The sequence below is a fragment of the Canis lupus genome, chromosome 3 (genome assembly GCF_003254725.2).
Source record: "Canis lupus dingo isolate Sandy chromosome 3, ASM325472v2, whole genome shotgun sequence".
Taxonomy (NCBI): Eukaryota; Metazoa; Chordata; class Mammalia; order Carnivora; family Canidae; genus Canis; species Canis lupus.
The window spans coordinates 52063347-52076951 of NC_064245.1; the positions used below are offsets into that span (position 1 = coordinate 52063347).

The 13605-nt window shown below is 50.0% G+C and overlaps 1 protein-coding gene across 2 annotated transcripts in view; it reads left to right on the forward strand.

Annotated features, from left to right (window-relative positions):
* Positions 1 to 13605, forward strand: part of ACAN (aggrecan) — a 62165-nt gene that overhangs the window by 40777 nt on the left and 7783 nt on the right. For both annotated transcript variants that reach the window (XM_025437782.3, XM_025437783.3), the window contains exons 11-12: positions 215 to 427; positions 3098 to 7042. In XM_025437782.3, the coding sequence (XP_025293567.1) occupies positions 215 to 427; positions 3098 to 7042 (4158 nt within the window). The remainder of the gene's footprint in view (positions 1 to 214; positions 428 to 3097; positions 7043 to 13605) is intronic.

The window sequence follows — 13605 nt, forward strand, 5'->3', positions numbered from 1 at the left end:
TGATGGTGTGTGCATATCAGTATTGTGCAAGTGAGGCAATCAACCCTCATTGAGGAAGATGAGAGCCATCTCACTAAGCTTGGGGAAGGGGCGTTGAGGTCCAGCAAGGTTTTTGCACCAGTCTGATACCCCTCAAAATCCCCTAGTCCCCCTGCAGAAGGGCCTGGGATGGGTCACTGGCAGGAAGGAATGCTCACAGCCTACCTCTTTTTAGGTGTCTCAGCAGTACCCTCTCCAGGAGAAGAGGAAGGTGGCACACCCACCCCCTCTGTAGTGGAGGACTGGATCGCTACCCAGGTGGGGCCTGGTGTGGCTGCTGTCCCCATGGGGGAGGAGACGACTGCAATCCTGGACTTCACCATTGAGCCTGAAAACCAGACGGAATGGGAACCAGCCTACAGCCCAGCAGGCACTTCCCCACTGCCAGGTCTGTGCAGCTAGGTCTCTGGGGCATGTCCTGAAGTCTGTCCTATCTGCCTAGGGTATGCCACAGGGGAGCTCTGTCTCGCCAGCCCTGACACTAGCTGGATGTGCTGCCGTGGACAGTGTCAGCCACCTTAACTGGCCTCTAGGACAACCGCCAAGTGAATGGACACCCTTGTTCACAAAACACATCTCTCTCTCTCTCCCTCTCTCTCTGCACTCCCCAACTCACTGTACCCATCTTTTTCTTTCTCTCACTTCTCACTGCAGTGCCCATCACTGAGCCAATCAGAGGGCTCTCATTCTATCTTCCTACATTTACACTGTTACCCTCTAACCTTTTAAAATCTCTCTTTAGGAAGGTCTTCAATAGAGGGGAAAGGGGAAAGGGGTAGTTGGAAGTATGACCTGTCTCCTTGCTTCACTCCTCCTTCTATGTCCTCTTTAAGGGCCAGGCATCCCCAACCAGCTCTTCCAGCCTTATCTATCCTGTGCAATGGGACATGATGGGATGAAAGCTTCAGCCCCCTAGCCTTGTCAGAAAAAGTGTTTAGTGGTTATACGGTTTGGGACATGCTGGCTTACAGAAAGATTAACAGGTTTCTTCACTACAGACCTTCTCAGTGCCTTTGATATGCTAATATGTGCTGTAATGCAGAGGGGCTGATGTATTCAAAGTGTTCCAAATGAATCTGACCAAAGGCTTTTTTCTTCCCCATGGAACATTCATATATGGCCCAGTTTGGGTAAGGCTGAATTAAAGCAATGCACAATAATGTGTGTGTGCTTACTAGAAAGCTCCCCCAGGGGCATGTTCATTTGAAGAAATGGTATACCAGAGCCTTCCACTACTTTATCTAGTTGCTCATTCAGTGCACTGTTCCCAAGCAATTCAGCCACCCTGGGCACTCCTCTGGGTGCCGGAAATGCAAAGCCCACCGTCTCTCCATGCCAGAAGGTGAGGTGGGATTTGACCCAGAGACCTAGCCCAGCAGCCACACCTGCCTGTGACCTTCCTCACCCTCAGCAAGACAAGCACAACCGAGTCCTGTTTGCTTGAGTTTGTGGCTTGGCACAGGATCCTGGCAACAACTAGTAGGAGTTTCCATGGGAAGGGGCTCTAACGGGCCCATAGAAATATTTTCCATGCTTCAGTTCCCTACCACCCTTGGCCATATCAGGAACCATCTGTACTGTTGTTAATTCTATGTCTCTTTCTTTAAATTGACTTGCTTTTAAAAAGAAACCTAAATGTATTTAAAAGAGAAATGTTAGATCATGATTGTAAGTGGCCATCCCAGAGTGTTTCTGGTATATATATATATATATATATATATATCTCCACCTAAAATCCTCTTGTCTGCCACCACTGCTATCCTGAACCCCCCACCCACTTCCAGTATTTACCTTTAAGCCAGAATAGGCTGTGAGCCTGCCCAGTGGACTAGCACCTGCTTGTCTCAGGTCTCTACCTAAGAAATAAGCCCCAAAAAACATGCAAGGTCCAATCCCAGCTAGGTGGGGTTATTTTTTTTAAGATCTATTCATTTACTTGAGAGAGAGAATGTGTGGGAAGTGGGGGGAGGGGCAAAGGGAGAGAGAATTTTAAACAGACTCTGTACTGAGCATGGAGCCCAACGTGGGGCTCAATCTTATGACCCTGAGATCATGGCCTGAGCTGAAACCAAGAGTCAGACTGAGCCACCCAGGCACCCCAGCCAGCAAGGTTATTTTTAAATGCCAAAGGAACAAGATGGAAAGAAAATAGTGCAACTGTGATTATTTAGAATGATGAGACTTTTTCCCTCTGTTTTCCAAATCCTCTGTAACAACACTCTCAGAATTGAAAAAGTTCATATATTTTTCCAAACAGCACTACCTGGCCTCCCCTGCCTCAGAGGGATGGTTTTGGATGAATGATTCTCAAAGTCAGGAGGGGCCTCAGCATTGTCAGGGTTCCAGGATGGGAGAAGTAGGAAAGGGACTTCGTAAAATACAACATGCTGGGGGTACCTGAGTGGTTTAGTTGGTTGAGCATCTGACTCTTGATTTTAGCTCAGGTCATGACCTCGGGGTCCTATAATCAAGCCCTGCATCCAGCTCCCCACTCAAAAGGGGGGGGTCTGCTTGTCTCCCTCTCTCTGCCCCTCTCCCTCCTTGTGCATGTGCATTTCTCTCTCTCTCTCTCTCATAAATAAACCTTTAAAAAAATTTAAAAAACAAAAGACAACATGCTGCCCCTACCCTAGAGTTCCTGATTCAGTGGAACTAGGATGGGGTCTGAGAATTTGCTTTATCTGTCAAGCTCCCAGGTAATGCTGGTGTTGCTGGTAATTCTGATGTTGCCAGTCCAGGGACCACACTTTGAAAATCATGGGTTTAGACAAATGAGATGATCGTGTGGAGGTACTTGAGAGGTGATCCTGAATACTTTACATGGGAACCAGACTGCTACTTGCTACTTGCATGGGTTGTATGGATGGTGCCCCCTGGAGTCTCAAAGAGCACAGTTTCCTGGTCCCCTCCCTCCTTCCTTCCCCAGACACTGTGTAGGGTTCCAGCAGAAAATATCCGAGCATACCTCTGAAGAAAAGTTTTACCGTAGAAGGAATGAGTGAGCTTAAAAGAGAGCAGAGTTACTAAAGACACACCTCATCTTTTTCCTTTCTTCCAGGGATCCCTCCAACATGGCCTCCCACCAGCACAGCAACAGAGGAGAGCACAGAAGGCCCTTCTGGAACGGAAGTGCCCTCAGTCTCAGAGGAGCCATCCCCCTCAGAGGAGCCATTCCCCTGGGAGGAGTTGTCCACACTTTCACCCCCAGGGCCCAGTGGGACTGAGCTGCCAGGCTCTGGGGAGGCATCTGGGGTACCTGAAGTCAGTGGTGACTTCACAGGCAGTGGAGAAGTTTCGGGACATCCAGACTCCAGTGGGCAACTCTCAGGGGAAAGTGCAAGTGGACTGCCCTCTGAAGATCTTGACTCCAGTGGGCTCACCTCTGCTGTGGGAAGTGGACTGGCCTCAGGGGATGAAGATAGAATTACATTGTCCAGCATTCCTAAAGTAGAAGGTGAGGGCCTAGAGACCTCTGCCTCTGGAGTCGAGGACCTCAGCGGGCTGCCTTCTGGAAGAGAAGGTCTAGAGACTTCTACCTCTGGAGTCGGGGATCTCAGTGGGTTGCCTTCTGGAGAAGGTCTAGAAGTCTCTGCCTCTGGAGTTGAGGACCTCAGTGGATTGCCTTCTGGAGAGGGTCCAGAAACATCTGCCTCTGGAGTTGGGGACCTCAGCAGGCTGCCTTCTGGAGAAGGTCCAGAAGTCTCTGCCTCTGGAGTAGGAGACCTCAGTGGACTTCCTTCTGGAAGAGAAGGTCTAGAGACCTCTACCTCTGGTGTAGAGGACCTCAGTGGGTTGCCTTCTGGAGAAGGTCCAGAAGCCTCCACCTCTGGAGTTGGGGATCTCAGCAGGCTGCCTTCTGGAGAAGGTCCAGAAGTCTCTGCCTCTGGAGTAGAGGACCTCAGTGGATTACCTTCTGGAGAGGGTCTAGAAGCTTCTGCCTCTGGAGTTGGGGACCTCAGTGGGTTGCCTTCTGGAGAAGGTCCAGAAGCCTCTGCCTCTGGAGTCGGGGATCTCAGCAGGCTGCCTTCTGGAGAAGGTCCAGAAGTCTCTGCCTCTGGAGTAGAGGACCTCAGTGGATTATCTTCTGGAGAGAGTCCAGAAGCTTCTGCCTCTGGAGTTGGGGACCTTAGTGGGTTGCCTTCTGGAAGAGAAGGTCTAGAGACCTCTGCCTCTGGTGTAGGGGACCTCAGTGGGTTGCCTTCCGGAGAAGGTCAGGAAGCCTCTGCCTCTGGAGTAGAAGACCTCAGCAGATTGCCTTCTGGAGAAGGTCCAGAAGCCTCTGCCTCTGGAGTAGGGGAGCTCAGCGGGTTGCCTTCTGGAAGAGAAGGTCTAGAGACCTCTGCCTCTGGTGTAGGGGACCTCAGTGGGTTGCCTTCTGGAGAAGGTCCAGAAGCCTTTGCCTCTGGAGTAGAGGACCTCAGCATATTACCTTCTGGAGAAGGTCCAGAAGCCTCTGCCTCTGGAGTAGGGGACCTCAGCGGGTTGCCTTCTGGGAGAGAAGGTCTAGAGACCTCTACCTCTGGAGTAGGGGACCTCAGCGGGTTGCCTTCTGGGAGAGAAGGTCTAGAGACCTCTACCTCTGGTGTAGGGGACCTCAGCGGGTTGCCTTCTGGAGAAGGTCCGGAAGCCTCTGCCTCTGGTATAGGGGACATCAGTGGGCTGCCTTCTGGAAGAGAAGGTCTAGAGACCTCTTCCTCTGGAGTAGAGGATCATCCAGAGACTTCTGCCTCTGGAGTAGAGGACCTCAGTGGATTGCCTTCTGGAGTAGAGGGTCATCCAGAGACTTCTGCTTCTGGAGTGGAGGATCTCAGTGAACTTTCTTCTGGAGGAGAGGGTCTAGAGACCTCTGCTTCTGGAGCTGAGGATCTCAGTGGGTTGCCCTCTGGAAAAGAAGACTTGATTGGGTCAGCTTCTGGAGCCTTGGACTTTGGCAGAATACCTTCTGGAACTCTGGGAAGTGGGCAAGCTCCAGAAGCAAGTAGCCTCCCCTCTGGATTTAGTGGTGAGTATTCAGGGGTGGACTTTGGGAGTGGCCCATCCTCTGGCCTACCTGACTTTAGTGGACTTCCCTCTGGATTCCCAACTATCTCCCTCGTGGATACCACATTGGTGGAAGTGATCACAACCACCTCTGCAAGTGAACTGGAAGGGAGGGGAACTATTGGCATCAGTGGTGCTGGAGAAACATCTGGGCTGCCCGTCAGCGAGCTGGACATTAGTGGGGCAGTTAGTGGACTCCCTTCAGGAGCTGAACTCAGCGGCCAAGCATCTGGGTCTCCTGATATGAGTGGGGAAACATCTGGGTTCTTTGGTGTCAGTGGACAGCCATCAGGGTTTCCTGACATCAGTGGGGGTACATCTGGGCTTTTTGAGATCAGTGGGCAGCCATCAGGGTTTTCTGGGGAAACATCTGGAGTGACTGAGCTTAGTGGACTGTACTCTGGACAACCAGATGTCAGTGGAGAAGCCTCTGGAGTTCCTTCTGGCAGTGGTCAACCATTTGGCATGACTGACCTGAGTGGAGAAACATCTGGGGTCCCTGATATCAGCGGGCAGCCATCGGGGTTGCCAGAGTTCAGTGGGACAACCTCTGGAATCCCTGACCTGGTTTCTAGTACCATGAGTGGCAGTGGTGAATCTTCTGGCATTACGTTTGTGGATACCAGTTTGGTCGAAGTGACCCCAACTACATTTAAAGAAGAAGAAGGTTTAGGGTCTGTGGAACTCAGTGGACTCCCTTCAGGGGAGGTGGATCTCTCGGGCGCATCTGGGACAATGGATATCAGTGGACAATCTTCTGGAGCAACTGACTCCAGTGGGTTGACATCCCAGCTTCCAGAATTCAGTGGCCTGCCAAGTGGAGCTGCTGAGGTCAGTGGAGAATCCTCTGGAGCAGAGATTGGGAGCAGCCTGCCCTCAGGAACCTATGAGGGTAGTGGACTTCCATCCAGCTTCCCCACTGTATCTCTTGTAGACAGAACTTTGGTGGAATCTGTAACCCAGGCTCCGACAGCCCAAGAAGCAGGAGAAGGGCCTTCAGGCATTTTGGAACTCAGTGGTGCCCATTCTGGAGCACCAGACGTGTCTGGAGACCATTCAGGATCTTTGGACCTAAGTGGGATGCAGTCCGGGCTGGTGGAGCCCAGTGGAGAGCCATCAAGTACTCCATATTTTAGTGGGGACTTTTCTGGCACCATGGATGTCACTGGAGAACCCTCTACAGCCATGAGCGCCAGTGGGGAAGCCTCAGGACTTTTAGAAGTGACTTTAATCACTTCCGAGTTTGTGGAGGGTGTCACTGAACCAACTGTTTCCCAGGAACTTGCCCAAAGACCCCCTGTGACACACACCCCTCAGCTTTTTGAGTCCAGTGGAGAAGCCTCTGCATCCGGGGAAATTAGTGGAGCTACACCAGCGTTCCCCGGGTCTGGGCTGGAAGCGTCATCAGTCCCAGAATCTAGCAGCGAGACATCTGACTTTCCTGAGCGTGCGGTGGGGGTGTCTGCTGCCCCTGAGGCCAGTGGAGGAGCTTCTGGTGCCCCTGATGTAAGCGAAGCCACCTCCACCTTCCCTGAAGCCGATGTGGAGGGAGCCTCAGGCTTGGGAGTGAGTGGTGGCACCTCAGCCTTTCCTGAAGGCCCCAGGGAGGGCTCAGCCACCCCAGAAGTCCAGGAGGAGCCAACCACATCCTATGATGTGGGCCGAGAGGCGTTGGGCTGGCCTTCAGCCACTCCAACAGCATCTGGAGACAGGATTGAAGTCAGTGGAGACCTGTCTGGTCACACGTCGGGGCTGGATGTTGTCATCAGCACTAGCGTCCCAGAGTCTGAGTGGATCCAGCAGACCCAGCGCCCTGCAGAGGCGCATTTAGAAATCGAGGCCTCAAGCCCCTTGCACTCAGGAGAGGAGACCCAAACAGCCGAGACAGCCACCTCCCCTACAGATGATGCTTCCATCCCAACTTCTCCATCAGGGACAGATGAGTCAGCACCAGCCATTCCAGGTACTGTCAGGATTTCTTTCCTTTAAATGTGTTCGGGGCGTTCAGGCTATAGTGCAGTGGGAGGAGTGTAAATTCAAGCTCCACCGCAGAACAGCTGTGCAGCCTCAGGGCAAGTGTCTTAACCTCTCTGAGCCTCATCGGTAAGATGGGAATAGTAGCAGGGACCTGTTTATATTAAACAGGATATAAATATATGTGGAACAAGCACTTAGTATCATGCCTTACACACAGCACACACTTAGAGATAAGTGATTACTATTGTTACAGTGGAATAACATCACAAGAGCATTTATATGTGAATCCAAGTATCTGTACTTGGTGCAGGGAGAGAGAAGGATGATTATTTAGATAGTGTTAGAAATTCTACTCACACTCCTTTCCCGTGGAGTGAGTGTGAGATGAGAGAATGAACCCAGTGACCTCTATGCCAAACATTGACTTCATGTAGGGTTAAGACCCTGCACAATTTAAGGAACTCTGAAGGATTATTTGGGGGTCCTGACTTTAGCCTTCACCCCCACCTTGGCATAGGTGACTGCTCTGCACCATAGAGCCTGTCTCACCAGGCACAGGAAGCTGATGATTGTCCTCTATTTTTTACCTTGGGATCCCTTGTACCTCCCTCTAGGCCAAGAAACCTTTCCCAGTCAGAGAGCCTCCCCCGACACCAGTGAGATGCTAGGACCAGGTGTTCAAGAGGCATAGAGTCCCTAGAAACGTGCTCACCCAGAGCCAGCCTCGTAGGCTTCATGGGCCTTATACCCCAAGCTCGAGGTCTGAGTTCTTGATGCTCATAGTCCCCCTGGGAGCTGCAGCCCCCACTAGGTCCTTTGCCAAGGAGCCATGCGGGACCTGCCAGCAGATGAAGGGACACATCATAGGTCTGTGCCCCCCTGGCCACACTGGCCAGCACTGCAATGTAGGTAAGCCCCTCACTGGCCATGGGGGGACAGGCAGGGGAAGGAGGGGCACAGGACTTTTATCCTCAGAATGGGCCACAAGCAGGAGGAGGTGACCAAAGGCAGCTGAGGCCCAGGCTTCTCAGACCGAGAAGGAGGGGTACACAGTGATGCATCAGTGTAGAAGCCACAGGATAATCGTGGTGCATCTCTCTAGAGAGTCTATTCTACATGGCACTTTAGAAGAACAAAGTTCAAGTAATTAAACTGAGAAATAGTTCATTTTGTGTTAAGTCAATGGTCATTCTATGAGTCAAATGCCAAATATGCTTGAATTTCCTTTGAAATTCAAAACTTGTGAATTTCAAGAAGTGGGGGAGCTAGGATGTAAATGAGGTAGAGCCGGTTGTACCTCACAGGCCCTGGGAGGGTAACTCCGAGGGGGGCTGGTCTTGCATCATGCAGAGCTTCTCCAGGAAAGCCCCTCCATGCTTGGACCTGGGTGAGATTTGGGTCCCCTTCTTGCCCTGGAGGAAATGACAGGCAGTGTCTGCCACCCGCAGCTCCAGGATTCACGGCTGCGGGTCAGCTGTGACTTTGAAGTGCCCTGCACCTTGGCACCCACCACTCTGGGGTCTCTGTCCTTAGCCATGGGTCAAACAGCTTGTGGGGTAGGTGAGGAGTCTGGGAAGTCCTCTAATTGGAGGTGGCCCCCAGAACGAGAGATGATGAGGATCTTCCTGTGTTCCCTGAACACTTTGAGGCCTGTGGCCATGAGGACGTTTCATCTCATCAGATGACCACCCTTAAAAGAACTGATGCCCTGTTACCTCCAAGCTCATATGCTTGGGGGCAGCTCTCTGCACTGCCCCCACACCCTCACCCCAGCCTCTGTCCCAGAATCGTTCATAAAAGGGCTTCATTCCTATGACACAGGCAGAATCAGAGCCACAAATCCTGGGGGAAGGCAGATGCCACCAGACAAATAGGGCCAGGCAGCTATCTTCCAATAGCCATTGCATCATACACAAAGAAAGATTTTGTGTTTGTGTATATTAACATATACGCAAATTAATATATATGTAAATAATATATGTGCAAATATATGTGAGCAAAATAATACATGCTTACATCATATAAATATGCTGTACACTTGGCACTTACACAGGAAATGCTCCATGTAAACAGGCAGTGGGGGTGACTGTGATTCACTCTTTTCCTCCACTGGGGTCAGCGTCTGACCTTATGTATGCTTTCCAGCAAGTGAGGCTCCGAGTCCTCAGTCAGCAGGGGGAATGGCTCTGCTGTTTCTTCCCAAACAGCTCTGTGGGTAGCTTGGCAGTTATCCCCATCTGAAACTGCGGCACAGAAAAGTTGAGGGATTTGCCTAGCTCCTGACTCCTCTGGAGTCAAATCCAGAACTGGGGTCTTCATTCACTTGTTCAACGCACTCAACTAAATCAGAAGCTCCCTCTTGAACATATTCTCAGGTGCTGGTCTTAACTCAGGAGGTGAACTTCAGGGCAACCAGAACAGAGAGAGGTTCTAGAAGTGGGGCTTAGCCAAGCCCTCAGGACCTCATTTGTAATAGGGTCAAAGGTGCTGGTTCTCAGCTTTAAGAATATCCTGATGCCTGGGGTCTCACTCCAAAGATTCTGATTGAAATGGTCCTGTGGCCATGGCACGGGGGTTTTTAAGGCTGCCCAGGTGAGTCTAGTGTGCAACCAGGGCTTAGGAACTGCTGTATGGGTTAAGAACAATTTATGTACAGCACCTGGCCCCAAGACGCATTAATAAAGATTACTTCCCCTTCCCGATCTCTCACTCCAATGTTTAGGAAAAGCAGATCTTTTTAGTGGTTGAAAAAGCAGGGCTATCCTATTCTGATCCACTTAAAAAGCACCAGCATACTCCCCACCTCTGTTGCTGACATTTGCAGAGACATTTCCTGGCTCTTAGGTTTTAATCCTCATTGCTCCTTAGAATCAGCTGGGTGCTTGTAACTAGCACCACACCTGGGCCCCACCTGGACCTACCCCAATGCAATTGGTCTGAAGAGGGACTCTGACGCTGGTATATTTTTTAAAACCTTTAAAAATTTTTTTGTTAACTACCGCAGTGACTCTGATGCACCGCTAAGGTTGAGACATTCTCTTCTAATCACATCTCACATCCAATTTTCCAGCAATCAATGGTGCTGGGTAGATTTCTTCTCTAAACTCCTGGGTTAGAAAGTCATGAACTTAAAATTCAGCCTCTTTTCTATCTTACTGCCATTCTTCACTTTGTAGGCTTGAGGCTCTGACCTATGATCTGACACTGTCTCTTCCCCTAGAGTGGAGAGGTTTACGTTTCAGTGAAATCTTACCCCCAGGGCAGGTGGGGGTGGGGGGTGGGGACACTTTCAAAGGGAGTGAAAATACAGGGTTATAAGTACAAATACCAATCACACCTTCATGACTTGACAGAACCGAAAATTCTATGGGCAGATTTGAACAGGGAACTATAGTCGACCCTTGAACAGCCCTGGGGGGTTAAGGGTGTCAGCTTCCGCAAAGTCAAAAACCTGCATATAAATTCTGACTACCCAAATACTTAACTAGTAATAGCCACCTGTTGACCAGAAGCCTGAGTGATAACAGAAAGTCAATTAATACTTATTTTGTAAGTTATATGTATCATATACTGTATTCTTATAATAAAGTAAGCTAGAGACAAGAAAACATTATTCAGAAAATCATAAGGACGGGCGTCTGACTGGCTCAGTCGGTAGAACAGGAGACTCTTGATCTCAGGTCATGAGTTCAAGCCTCACAATGGAGATAGAGCTTACTTAATTAAAAAAAAGAAAGAAAATCATAAGGAAGAGGAAATACATTTATGATACTAAACTGTAAAAAATCTGCATAAAAAATCTGCATATAAGCAGACCCACACACAAACCCATGTTGTTCGAAGGCCAACTGTCATTGATTTAAGAAGCATGATATTAAAGTTACATTCAAGATCAAACTTTAAAAATATAAAAGACTTAATAGTATAATTATAACATACTATTTAATTTGATGATGTTTATTTTAAAAGCAAATTGGAACTGATAAATATGTTCTTATAACCCTTCTGTCCATTGTGATACACCAGAAAGCAAATATATTTACTCAGGTCTGTCCATCTGATTGATCCTAGGTCTTTGCAGGGTTTAGGACATCCACTGAGCTAAGAAATTGTCTCTGTGCTTCTTGAGGGGATTTTCTCTCATCTTTGTCTAGGAAAGTTATGTCCAGGGTCACCACATACAACTGCACAGGTTGTGCACTGAACTTGAGTACCCTTCATATCATGCTCTTTATGATTGGCAACCTTTTTAGTTGGGTGTCATTTGAGTCAAAGTACCTGCTGTCACTCTTCCTTCAGCCTTTTCTATGAGCCCAATAAATTCTCACTCCAATGTCCTAGGCTCTGACATAAGCAAAAGCCCAGCAAGACCTAGTCAGGGGGAGGCCTGAGCTCTCCAATTCAGATGCCAAAGTGATCATTTGGAAGTATCTTATTCCCCTTGCTTTCACCAGGAGGCTCTCAGTTATTTTCTCCCTTAAGTTAGATCTGGTTCGGGAACAAATCATCCCTTTTGGTTATAGTAATAGGAAGATTACTCACAGTGCCGACACTCGCCAGGGTCCCTGCTCAGAGATGAAAGGGGAGCCCTTAGCCCTGGTTCAATGGTAATGAGACACCCGAGATTCAAGACTTCAGTGTCCCTCTCCCTCCATGGGGGACAGAGGCCCAACTTTTAGGCCATGTCTGATTCTTTCCTCCTGATTCTTCCGGTCTGTCTCCCTGGCTTACCAGCATGGGCAGGCCACTTGTTTCCTTACCTGTCTCACGGCCCATGGCATCTGTGCCCTGGGGCTGTTGGGCTGGTGAAGTGTGTGGGAGTCATAGCATCTGTCTCACGGAAGATTCGTGAGAGAGTGGGTTTTTGTCTTTCCTTTCTTCCTTCCTGCAGTCTGCCCATTGCCCAAAGCCCTTCCCATCCCCCACCTGCTGGCACCTGTCTGGGGTCCCCCGTACTCTATGGTAAGCCCAGCTCAACTCCTCTCATGGTTCCAGGAGACCAGCAATGTCCCAGGTGCCCTTCACAGAAAGAGGTGGGCACTGCAAGGGTGCAGTGGCTCTTTCAGTCGGAGGGAGAGGACATGAGGCCTGGCAGGCCTGAGCAGCTCTGGAGACAGCCCCATGCAGAATGCTCAGCCCCCTTCCTACAGTTGAAGGCCTCCCCAAAGTGCCCTACTGGCACCCACAGGCTCTCTGGTCTTCAGCATGTTGACCCTTCCTCCCCTTCTCATCTGTGAATCCAGGCCCTGCACAAAACAGCTTCTGAACCTGGGAACGGATTCCCTGAGTTTCAGTCCAGAGGTGCCAGGGTTACCATCTGGCTCTTGTGCCCACAGGCCACTCCTGTCCCCTGCTCTATACAACCGCTTTAGCGCCTACATTTGCTTAATGCCCCCTCACCCGGTGCTTCCCATGTCCCATGAGGACGCTAGTGGACACGAGAGAACAGTGTCTCTCCTGGAGCAGGAGAGCAGCCCCCAGCTTCTGCCCAGCCGACCAGCCTGACCTATTGCTGCTACTGCTGCTGCTGGGAATCCTGGTGCATGCTGGGACCAAGTGCATGCTGGGACTCGCATCAGTTCCTCCATGCATTTTGGTTTTGCTTGGAACAGTTCCAGCCTTGGAACTGTTGGTCTCTAATCCATGGTGCGCGCTCCCTGAGCTGAAATGAAGAACTCCATGGGAACAGAGAGACACCTGAGGACTTGAGATTTTCAGGCCACCCACTGCCCCAAACCCAACTCTGGTCCAGAAGACATCTATCTACTATGCACCAGCTGGCAAAAAGGAGCCACAAGAAAGTGCTTTTGCCTTCTTAAGAGGGGATTGACTTTAAGGTCTAGTCTGCTGTTCTGAGAGGCAAGAAGTAATCCTGCAACATATTTAGGATGCTGCTCACGTGGACACCCATAGACAATGTCAGGTCCTGAAGGTTGTATGAACGCAGCTGCATACACTGAGGCTTAACCATATATCATGATGCCCCATGAGCCAGTGGCACCCATTCATTGAAGAATCTTATTGATCTCCTGGGAAAAAGAGCTTCACAATACCTTTCATCATGTTCCCAGGGAAAGTAACCCAGAGAAAACCAGCAGGAGCCTTTGTAGTACAAACATGAAGAGAGTAAAAGATCCCCAGGTCTCTGGCTTCTCAGAAAGAGGCAGAAAGACAGGATTAGGAAATTCACTTCTCACTTTGGCTGATGAATAAAAATTGGGGCAGAAGCCAATGGCTTACCAATTGCAGTCCCACAAAGAAGTTGGATTAGAAAGAACATCTTGGGCCAGAAGAACAGAAGGAAGGAAGAGTCTGCCTGGGAAGAAGAGGTTGATGGAGAGCTGCCTGTACCCCAGTGTGGTGGCTGGCCACTTACTAAGTGGCTCACCAGCTCCAAATATTGGTCTCCCACTGGCCAGAATGGAGCTCTCTGGAAATTGTGACTCACTGGAGATGTCTACGATCTAAGACGCCAAGCTGGAAGGAGCATGGGGAAATGTTGGGCTGGTTTCTCTTCCTCCTGCCAAGAGAATGATGCCGCCTTCATCT